Genomic DNA, 11,872 nt, shown 5'->3' on the forward strand with positions numbered 1-11,872 from the left:
GGGGTGGAGTAATCACACGCGATATGCACTTGCAAAAACTCACGATTTTTGTATTTTTCTGATAAAAATTCAACTTTTTTGTGGTACTGAATAGTTTATTTGACCCTTTAAAAGTCTTCCACAGTTAAAAATGTTAGTTCCTTTCACCGATGTAAGTTAAAATATTTGACCCATGTATTACAATCCTACCCTCCCCGTCCATAGCAAAAACATGTCTATCAAAACACAAAATCACCCAGTAGAAAGAAAATATTGCTTAATTCTTTAAATGAAGAAATTTAGTCTAATTTTGAATAGAAATGGACGAAGAAAAATCTGATGAAAACAGCTGATGTTAAATATTGGTCAACCTCTTACGACGAATAAATAGATACATTTTTATATATCTACGAGAGCGTCACCTGTCCCCTCCCCGATAAGGTTTCGACTGCCGTGCCTCTAGGTACTCCCATAAAAAAAAAAAAAGAACCTCAACAAACGTAGTAATCGCTTCTTATGAGTTGGCTAGACATGATGTCGCTATCATAGAGCAGAGCCTTTCTTCTCCATCACGTATGTGAAAGAGAGCGATGGGTAACTCGCCTTGCTCTAGAAGAGAGCAACTGGAAGTGAGCCCAGAAGTTTTGGTTTGTAGATTGAAACGAGCTGCTTACAAAGGTTCTAACAAGCATCTTCGGGAGCTTTTGAAAGCTGGTGCACCGATCGACGGTTGCCACAAATACGGGAAGACTGCGCTTCACGAAGCCGTGAGGCACGGTCAAATTAGATGTGTGGAAATACTTCTGAACTATCGAGCCAACGTAAATATATCAACGTACGATGGACTTACACCGCTACATGAGGCTGCCGAGCAAGGCTTTGTAGATTGTTTGACAGCACTTATAAATCATGGAGCCGAGATAAACGCCGCGACGAGAAGTCAGTGGACAGCACTGCATTATGCTGCAAGAAACGGACATAAGGACTGTTTAGAAGTCCTTTTACAACATGGGGCTAATGTAAATGCGACCGCAAACGGAGGTTGGAGACCTTTGCATACGGCTGTTCGTCATGGGCATACAACGTGCGTCGAACTCTTACTCTACTATAACGCCGAAGTGGACCCTCCTTTGGTACCCTCGTATCGGGTAAGAAAAGCGTGCGATTCACGCTTCGCACTTCTTTAGCGTAGTGCTGTTTCATTGAATTGTCGTGATTTTATTGTAGTTGAATGTTCTTGCACAGTATCAAATCTGCATGCTGCCCCGTGTTTATTAGCTGGGCGATATTTTTTTGTGTTCGGGCAGCACAGTTGGGGGGAGCTGTGAAAGCTATAAATTTTAAAAGGAGGACATGTTTTTTGCCGATCCGAACCAGCTTCAAAGAATCGTAGCATCGCATTAATAAGGACGATTGTTAACTCAAGCGTTGATCTTAAACCGAGAAACAAGAACTTTTCCGTTCGAGAAGTGTCAATCGGACAAGCATATGTAAAGCTTCGAATAACCGTGATTGAACAGTTCAGAGATGCCCGTAATCGAGTAACCCTATAATTTTAATTGCAGTTACAGAAGTTCTGTTTTTTTTTTTTTTTTAAAAAGGTCGTATACTCCGCAGGAGACGGAAAATTCTCGTGTATTCGTACTCCTCAGCAGGCGAATAACATGGCAAGAGAGATTTTTCTTTTTTAAATCGCTCCACTCGCCCCACAGGCTCAAATCGCTTTATTCATAACAAAAATTGACGTGTTGTAATTAATTTTTGGACTGACTAGGTATTACGTTTCTTTTGGGCTTCGTGTCGAAATCTTTTATTCTATTTCTAAATGGAAGACACTCTATTATTTTGAAGAGCTGCTGGATTTTCATTTATCCGTATTTTGAGTCTGGAAGTCTTAAAGACAAAAATCTGTCTCCATCAAGTCTGTCCATATTGGAAGTTCATTGTATTTTGTGACAGGCTGCGCTAAATATAATCCCTCATATCTTCATACCGCGAAAAACTTATAATAGGCTTTGGATTATTTTCTCTCGAGTCATTTACGGCGGAGAATTTAACGTCGATGTGTTCATATACCCACAGGAGTGCGACTCCGCGGCTAGGGTATATTTTGATAAAATTCAATTTGTCTGAGTAAAATCCGCAGTGGAGTCCAAGGACCTTGACAGTGATTGTTTTTTATACGCACAATTCATAGTTTCTCCCTTAGTATTCACAAAATATGTCATATTTTTGATTAATGGCCAAGGGCCAATTGTATTCTGTTGAATCTCAAACTTCTCGCTAAGCATCTGGTTTTAATTTACCCGGCGAAAGAAAATTTGAAATGTACATTTATTTCGTTGTTGATTTCAATATTTGAGACGTAACTTTAACGCAGATTTTTTAAACATTTAAGCCTTTTTTCAAGTGTTCCGAAGCTAAAGAATGTTACGAGGTGGGGTTACTGCTATATTACTTTCAGTTATTCAAGTTTCTAGAGCCTGTGATGGCCATTCCAAGAGCGTTCAAGGACTCAAAGAATTGTCTTTTTTCTTCCGACTTGTAGTGCTTAATTCGGCGGTCGTGGTGTAAATTACAGTTACTTCTACTATTTCTTTTCGGCTCGTAGAGGGCCAGAATTCAGGTAGAGAACAAGAAAGGAAGTTTTGCCCTGCATCACAAAAGGATGGCCAGATTGTTATCTTATAGCAGATAATAAATTGTGCTGCCACGGTATATGAGTCCCTTATCAGGGTGAATGTGTAAGTTATGCCAAAAATTTAGCCCCCCAGATTGCTTGACCCAGCTTCAAAACCTTACTACATTACTTACACCATCCTCAGAAGACTCAAATTTAGTAACAAGATGTTATGTTATCCCAATATTGAAAGGTGATCAAGATGTCGCAGTGACCATTCAGTGTACAGTTTCAAACCCTGAGGACATATAATTCACATATGCTTCATCATATTCACCAGAACCATTCATCACAAGGGTTTTAATATTTTAGAGTGCTTAGTAGTTTTCTAACAAGGTCTTATCTTTGACTTGGCAATATTGCCTCTTGGATATACCAAACTAACACGAGATTGGCTTGTTTCAATAAGAATCTTGTCTTTTTTTCCTCTAATAAGAATTTTTCATGATGTTAAATTCTGACCATGTGCCACAGAAAGGTAAATTTGCATGTTTTGAACTTAGTTCAGGGTGGCCTTAAGTTAGAACCATCTGCCAGTCTGACAGGTGAAATATGAAAGAAATTGGCTCCTTATTGTGTGAAAGACTTTCCTTGTTTAATCATCTTTAACACTTTGAAAGCTGTTGTGCTCATGGTCTCTGCTAGTTGAACAAGCTGCTCTGATCTTTACTCGATTAACCTCTGCTGAAACCTCCCAGGGGTGAAATTAATTCACTTACTTGCTTAACACAATGAGTTAATTGCTGCAAACACCTTCTTATGCAAAGAAATTAACTTCGTTTCAAAGTTAACACTGGGACAGTTGATCAGTGTGGATATGTTGTGCTTATTTTTGCTCTCTTTTTGTTCTTCGTGGCTTAGTTGTATCATTTCCACAATTTTGATAATACTGCTACAAGGAAAATTAACATCATTTGTAAGTTCTTTGAGAGACAATTGGAAAAAAATTAAAAAGGAAAATTATCTTAGAATTTATTATGAAAATTTCACCTGGTGAATTTCCTTCAGTGGTAATTGGTAAAATCTTTTCGAAAATTTTGTAGATTATTAAATCAGTTTGTGACCACTTGATGTTTTTGCTATTTACGTTTTATTAATTCTTTAATTTTAGTTGTATCATTGGGGATTCCTTAGTAAAATGCTAAGAGCGATCGTCAACCAGGCAGTGTTAATTATGTAAAATATTGATAGTGAATAGAACCCAGTTGGCTATGTTTTGTCTAGCCTTGTCATAACACTTGAGTTGGGGAAAAAATATTATCAAGTGCATGTCTGCTCTTAACCAAGTTCAGTCTGTTTTGTCATAAAACAAACCAGCAGTTACCCTTAGCTACTCTTTAGTAGAAACAAAATATCCTTGTGTTGTAATGTTCCAGGTGTAAAAGTGCTGATCCAATTTGACTATGTCATTGCTAGCCAAGCAATTTGAAATTCTGCAGAGACATACAGGCTTTGTGCCGAAATCATGTTGATTGGTTTAATAAATTCCTGAGTTTAGAGTTCTTAATAATCTTAAGAATTCAGGTGGTTATCCCAGCAAACATCACGTCATTGCTGCAGTATATTTCTCCTTTTTTTATTCTTCTGTTGTTTCTTATTTCAGCAGGAAGAGTATTGAATCTTTATCAAGGTCACTGAAACTGTTAAGTGAATTCGTTTTTAATTTTTCTCATCTCTTGAGGTTGTGGCCATTGAGCTATTTTTAGTAAAAAAATATTCAAGGTCATTTGTTATTTCAAGGGTCAGTATTAAAACACTTTATACATTTTCTGTGGTTTTGTACCAGAGAACAGATTTATCCAGTTGAAGTGTTCCCTATGCACTAATAAGGTTTAGGCTATTGTCTGGAAGTTGTAAAGGTACTTTTAACAACTTGAGGATGATTCTATTCTGTTATCAAGCATCCTGTCCGCTGCTTGTCAAAATGTATATCCAATTGATTTTGTGTGCAGCTGGTAAACGCTTAAGGAAAATTCTGAACAGTAATCTTTTGATCCTTGGAAACTGTCCAAAATACTGTCTTGGATTACAAGACTGCAGAGTTGTAATCACATAATTCTGTCTGTGAATTTTCATTTTAATTATTACGGTAGTTGTGATACTTTTTCCATATTCAATATTCAAAGCTCTCAGGATCTGCCTTCAATCATTAAACTGTATTTTTTTTAAATATATATCAGAAATTAGGTAGAAGGTTATGACTGGGTGAAAGGCAGTGTGTTTTGTTTTGTTTCATTTTTTCTGTTTTGTTGTATTTTTTTTTTTTTTAAGGTCTGCCTTTTGTTCATATTAACCAATGCTTCTGTCCTTAACGCTTCAACACTTTTACTCCCCATGTCTACCCAATAACCTTATCTGCCTGGACATCAGTCTGCAAATTCTCAACACCCTTCTCTTTATGTTTATTTTGGTATTGACATAGAGAATTTGTTCAATGACATCAACAAAGAGCTTCTTTAGTTGGTGATGACTTTCCTTATTCTTGTGACCTTCATTAATGTTGATTAGCCCGTGTGAGGTTGTTAGTCATCAAATGTAGCTCCAATGATCTGATTCTTAATTTTCCCCCATAGTTGCTTCACATTTCCTTGTAAATTAGTTTCAGGAATTTGTTGTTTGATCAAGATAACTTCTACCTGATAAGTTTGAGAATTCTCATTACCTGTTTTCTTAATAATGTATGTATATCGTAGAGAGAAGTTACATGTGCATCACTTTCTGCTGTAATTTATAAAATTTGAGCTCTGAGAATCTGGCATTTTAAAAGTCGACCAACATCCTTTGGTTGATACTTCTTTCTCTTCTCTTCAACCTTCGACTTGAAAACATATTGACGAGTTACGGAAAAATTGCATTTCGGTCTCTCTTGTGAGGGAAAGGGTCAAGCAACATCTCTGGTTGATTTGTGCAGAAAATAAAATAAAAAAGGAGAAAGCAGGGTGGAAAGTCACAGGAAATAATACTGAACTGAAATGAAGGCTTTGCATTAAAAGTAAATTGAATTGATTAAAAGTACACTTTAGGGGGAAAATTTTAGGAAATGGCTAATCAACCTTAATTTGCGACAGGCATGTTTCAGTTTGAAGGTGCTGAGACCCTCAGCAAGGTCCATCTATACTTAGATCATCAGAAGAATGTGAATGGAATGGGAAATTGAATCAGTACTGTAAATTTGATTCCTAAAGCTGCCTTAATTGTTTTAGATTCTTCAAGTTCCCCTCCACCATGCAGCAGAATATGGACATCTAGCTTGCTTAGAAGCTCTTCTTAGACAAGGCGCAGATGTTAATTCTAAGACAGCAGAAGGCTGGACGGCAATGCATTCAGCGGCACTGTATGGCCGTACATCATGCGTGGAAGCACTGATCAGGTACCTATTTTCCAGGCCATTAGTAGGACTAATAACTTGTATAATTGGTACAATTTCCTTGATTGTGATTGGTGGATGACATGTCCAAAAGCTGTTTCTAGTGCTTTTCCTTTTGCTTTTGTCAAAGATTGTACTGGGTCAGGGTTTGAAGATGGAATTACAAAGCCTTCCTTCGATACATTCATTACTTTTTCCTGGGGATTGTAATGGTTATGTTTAATTAATAACAGGACTTAATGGCATTTGATTTAGTCAGAAGTCCTACTTGTGATTAAATCTACCCATCAGAGACTGAATTTTAATCCACTCAGATGTATGAGTGACCATTGGTCGCAGCTGAAATTTCTGTGTATAGTGTCAACTTTTTTTAAAGAATCAAATTTTAAATAATATGCAGCATGATATGTATATGTATCTGGTACCCAGTAGGGTATACTAAGGCTTTTCTTGAAAATGACTTTTTTTAGTGACAGTTGCTGAAATGGAGGCAACTTGAATGAGTGGTAATTGTTCATTGATTTTCGCACTCCCAAAACCTGATTGATTTACTGGTGAGCTGCAGGGATGTTTACTTAACAAGCACTCATTAACTTAGAGTTTAATTTGTTTGAATATCATGGATGTATTTATTAACTTATTGTCTTGTATGGCATATTCTATAAAAGTTTAAGAAGCAGAAAATGAAAATTTTACAGTACAGTGCATCTGATTCAAGCAGATATAGAAACTATATTTGGGCTGAAGAGATTGTACAGAGTTGTTTGTAATGTGTAGTGTTCAATCATGACAGTCATCGAATTTTTTATGGAGATTGAGAGGAAATTCTTACTTTTGCATGAGTTATTCTTTTAAAAAACTCCTCCACCAAGCTGTAAAGTAGGCAATGAACATTGAAACATGCTCAGATGTGTGATTTCATTACCGGGAAAACTGTGTGCAGATAACAGTAACTTTAACTTTGCAACATTCTCACTTCTTCTTGAATGTAGAGTGAAACTGTGTGCAGATAACTATTATATAATAGCTAACAACAGCATATCTTTAGTCGAATTAGTATTCCATGGGAGTAGCATCAAAACAAAGCAACCTTTGGTGAATATGTTTTGAATAAAATGATCTCAAAGTTCTGCATTATTTCCATATCTTTGATAGAAAAAGGCTGCATAGCTAGGAGAATTTTTAAGAAATTAATTTAATAAAATTGACGGCCTCTACGTAAGAAGTGTAAAGTTCAACAATATCTCTATATTAGGTATGGAAAGAATGCAATCCTCTTACAATTGCGTATTGCTCCAGTATTTCTAATACGTTTCTTTTTTTTTCACTCAGTTATTATAAGCACTAAATTTAGAACTTTAAGGTGTCAAGCTGCAATTTATTGAGTTAAAAAAAAGTTGCACATTGTGAATTGAATTGGAAAAGTTTTGTCTTTCCCAAAGACTTGCTTTAGTAAAGTTTTTCTGTGGAAGGTGTATCTATAGTTGTTTAGGACAGTTTTTCATGAAAATCTTCTTGATAACTGGTTTGATTTGCTTTTAAATCAATTAGCTTTCAATTTGATCAGCCATGGAAAATTCTGCATCTTTAAGACAATTTATGAGTGTTGACTGTGAACAGTTACTTGTCATGCAAATTTGCATGCATGAAATGGGTTTCTTTCAGGTAAGATTGTTTTTGCAAAAGATAAAGTGGTCAAATTACAAATCAAATAGACCATAGTCCCTTTGTAAACACTGTTTTACTGATGTTAAAGCACTATTTAAGGTTAAGTGATTTTTTTCCCACCAGGCTTAAGTTTAATAGCCATTATTAGAGCAGACGGGAGGCTATATTTTCACTAAAGAAGGAAATTATTTTAAATTCCTGTTAATCCATTTGTCATTATAACATGTATGCACTCAAGGTTGTCTGCAGGTAATATATCATCCTTGCTGTTGTGAATTGATTAATTTCAGTCCCTTGACAAAGAGTGATGGTTAAATTTGGGCAATTAAAAAAGACTAACATGGCCTGAAAATGTTCTTCTATGTTTGCAAGAGAAGAACATGCCATGTTAGTCATAAGAAGAAGACATTCATATCTGCAGACAGGGATTTAGTAAGATGCCGGCTTTGTCATGCAATGGTAGAAAGTTGAATATGTCAAGGGACATGCATGTATCACAGAGTTTTTATTAAACTGGCATTGCTGATTAATTGGTTCTTTTTAATTATTGTAACAAAAATCTAGAAAGAATTGGATTGTGCGAGGAAAAAAGAGGCAACCATGTATCAATAAAAACAAGTCTGGCTGAGAATGAAGAAGATTAGCACAGATAAAAAAAAGCTAAAGGATATAAATTTTCACATTCACAGACTTTGACCTATAGGACAAACAGAAATTATGTTGTTTCTTCAACACTCAAAATGTATCAGTTGTTTTAAGGCTTTATGAGTTCTGTTTGCTCTGTTATAGTGTACCAAGCTTCTTTTTCTTTTTTTTTTTTTCTTTTAACATTCTAACTGAAGGGGCTGTGATCATGAAACCTCGGAATAATAAAAGCTTGTTTTCCACACTGCTAGAAATATGTCAACCAACCTTGTCACTAGGGTAATATCCTCTCCTTGCAAAACATTTTTTAATTCACTTCCCAGTGTTTACTTTCATCTCATCAGGGGGCAGCAAGCTAAGTAAAATGTCTGATTAAATAAATGTTTCATTGATTAAATGTTTTCAATGCATTTCTGTTGCTAGAGTAAAAACCATCATCATGTGATGCTAATTCATTTGACCCTGAGCTCTTCCTGAATTATTCTGTAATGTGAAGAGACAACTTGAAGCTCTCTCTCTCTCTCCTTGTAGTGTCTGAAGTCTGTGATACGTATTTCTCACCAAAGAGATAAAGCTTGAATTTAAATAATATGTTTCTACTGCCCTAGTCCTGTTCTTCTAAGTTTGTTTGTTTGTTTTAAGAGGCAGTCATCAGGGTACAATTTTAACACCTTGAAAGCAACTATGAAGCAGTAAGTGTCGTTACTGAGGAGTCCACGAGGCTTCAGCAGAAAGAAATTTTTAGGTCTGTCGTGTCACATCCGTCAATTAATCTGATGACATCTGCACTCATACAACTGAAAGTCTTTTGTTATGCTATGTCTCTGATGGAAAGACCCATTGCAAATTGTATTATATGAAGTTTGAATGTATATAAACTCTCATTGGCAAATTTTTAGTAAGGTGAATTGGGATCAAATTGGCATACAGTTTATTTCTAGACTGAACAACCAAAATAATGTTTGCTGAAACTAAGTATCTTTTGGCTATTTTTTTCCTGATAGAAAACTTACCAACAACGTAACTTAAAATCATTGAGATGAAAAGGGAAAATCCTAAAACCAGTTTTGCAGTAAATTTTGAAACAACTTTTCAATGTTTTCATAACATCTCTAGAAGGTCAAAACTGGATAACCTTGGTTAAAGACAGAAAGAATTGTTGAGATAGCCAACTGAGTGGTGACAAAAAGTAATTCAACTACTTTTAATTTCAACAGATATGGTGCAGATGTGAATGCAAAGACAATATGTGTTACACAAGGGACATCGTATGACGACACACCGTTACATTTGGCTGCTAGGCACAGCCACACAAAGTGCATCCAAAGACTTATACAGGCTAATGCCAATTTATGGACTAAAAATTGCCTCGGTTTAACAGCCGAAAGGTTTGTCACAGATTCAAGATTGCGGGATTGGATGGAAAATATCCGATGTAGACCCAGGTCTCTACAACTGCAGTGTTCTGCAGCAATCAGAAACTATGTTAAACCAGACAAAACAAAAAATGCATTGAAGCTCCCGCTTCCTTCACACCTATTAAGACAAGTACTACTTTTTGAACAAGACATCAAGATTGTTTAGCACAAAATGGTAATATTAGTACTGCTACTATCAAGAATGCTAAAATTCAAAGCCCTGGAAATGAAAATCAGACCTGTAAGTTTTGGTAAACCAAGAGCAACTTCATTATGACTCAAGGCAAGACAATGTGACTCAAGAAGGACTTATTTATGGCTATGTCTACAGCTTTATCTCAAAGGTGCCTCTGCAGTGCAATTCTTTACTGGTCTAAGTTGCAACACAGTCTAGGAGTTACACCATGAAGGACAACTTTATTATCATCCCAAGTAATAAAAACTTCTGAATCATTAGTTATATTCTTTCAAATTTTCAGTTTTTGTGTTCACATGACATCATCCAGTTTGGATGACGCATTCAATTTGATTTGTTTTAAGATCAGTTTTGATATTCCGATGTACAGTTTACTGTACATTTGGCTTATTTTTTCATGTTTGAAAGTTCACAAGCGTTATATTTATTGTCATAATGCTTTTCACACCTTAGTCAGGGAGCTGGCTTTACTTTGGTATGATTATCTTAAAAAAAAATTAATTATTTCTAGGCCTTTTGAAAAACAAATGCCAATCCATTGACTCCTGAGATCTGATTAATAATCTTCTCTCATGACTACTCTTTTTTTGTTGTGAATTGGACACAAGAATTTTGGTGACTTAATTGACATCTCACGAGAAACTTGCTTGTTCTCATTCCCCACATGTGAAGAGATTTTACATTTTAATCACTCCTGGGAGTCAAAGCGTTCAAATGTTACTCAGTCAACCATACTTGAAGTTATGTTGAGTTGCCTTATGGTCATGGCATTGAATTTAATTGGCAGTAGAAGTTAAATGTTGGAAGGACATGCAGTGATATCCACAGTACTAATGACAGTTTTAGACAGGGTTCTTGAAAAATTTTCGACAACTTTTTTTGACAACATTTTTTTTGCATTTCATGGGCTCCATAATATGCAAAACCATCAAGATAGAGACAACAACTTTCTTCCTCTGATTCTGAACTAAAGAAGTATCAATCTTGCATTTCTTTAAAAATGAAATTTATATAAATTATTGTTATTTAAAATGAATTCTAAGTCAAAATAGTTGTAAAACGCTTTGATTTGTGCTTTTACTTTTTTCTAGGTACGTATTCATAATGCTTTTAAACAAAGCAGAATACATATTAAACTAGTGTTAAATCATTTCAACCTGGAATCATGTTAAACTGCAAGATAGATATCTATTGTGACCAGGACATATGCTTTAATTAAGAATTTCTGTGAAGAAAATTTGTTAATGTTGTCAAAAAGTTGAAGGAAAGATGTGGAAAATGGTATTTTAAAAGTTTTAATCTTGGTCATGCTGAAATGTGTCTTATGTACAAGCTAAAAGACCAGAATCTACAAACTACAGGAAATCAAATGTAAAACTCTAAATCTGAATCTTTTTTTATGTGGCAGGAAGTAAGTTTATTTTGTGCCCCTCTCTCAGAGGACCATGGAGTCAGAATGTTGTTGTGTAATCTTAAGGTTGCCAAGTATAGAAAAAAAATTATTTTTATCTTTGAATGGTTGTACTCAATGGCTTACCAGGGCTGCAGGCGCAAACGTGGAGCCTGGAACAGAAGTGACACTCTCATTTCCAGTCCCACTTCTCTTTTACTTCACGCGCAAACAAGTTATTAAAAATTATTGGCATTTATAACGTCCCATACATTTGATATACTTCACATATGAATTAAATGTTTGTCTCCTTTTTAGAGAGGCAACGGCGAGAAAAGCGAAATTGTTACAAATAAAGTAAGATAGCAAAGGTTCTTGTTTTGTGTCATACCTGGTTTATGTTGCCTTGTTTCCGCCATAGGACATTGCAGAAACGTGAGAGGACTGGGACGAGTTTCTTATATATATTACATTGAAAATCTAAACATTTCAACTGAAATGTTACTGAATGAAAAGCTACCCAGCCAAG

General features: G+C 35.5%; 1 protein-coding gene across 1 annotated transcript; it reads left to right on the plus strand.

The window, feature by feature from the left end:
- The first annotated feature begins 510 nt into the window (after positions 1 to 510).
- Positions 511 to 11,717, plus strand: LOC111326995 (uncharacterized). The gene is made up of 3 exons (XM_022931099.2): positions 511 to 1,127; positions 5,863 to 6,029; positions 9,557 to 11,717. The coding sequence occupies exons 1-3, from the start codon at positions 570 to 572 to the stop codon at positions 9,921 to 9,923; spliced, it is 1,092 nt and encodes a 363-aa protein (XP_022786834.2). The 5' UTR covers positions 511 to 569; the 3' UTR covers positions 9,924 to 11,717.
- The last annotated feature ends 155 nt before the right edge of the window (positions 11,718 to 11,872 follow it).

The sequence above is a fragment of the Stylophora pistillata genome, chromosome 9 (genome assembly GCF_964205215.1).
Source record: "Stylophora pistillata chromosome 9, jaStyPist1.2, whole genome shotgun sequence".
NCBI classification, from domain to species: domain Eukaryota; kingdom Metazoa; phylum Cnidaria; class Anthozoa; order Scleractinia; family Pocilloporidae; genus Stylophora; species Stylophora pistillata.

Coding starts and splice junctions, on each gene's coding strand:
- LOC111326995 (XM_022931099.2), top strand. CDS start 570: ATGGGTAACTCGCCTTGCTCTAGAAGAGAGCAACTGGAAGTGAGCCCA. Junction 1,128..5,862: donor CTTTGGTACCCTCGTATCGG/GTAAGAAAAGCG, acceptor TAATTGTTTTAG/ATTCTTCAAGTTCCCCTCCA. Junction 6,030..9,556: donor TGCGTGGAAGCACTGATCAG/GTACCTATTTTC, acceptor TAATTTCAACAG/ATATGGTGCAGATGTGAATG.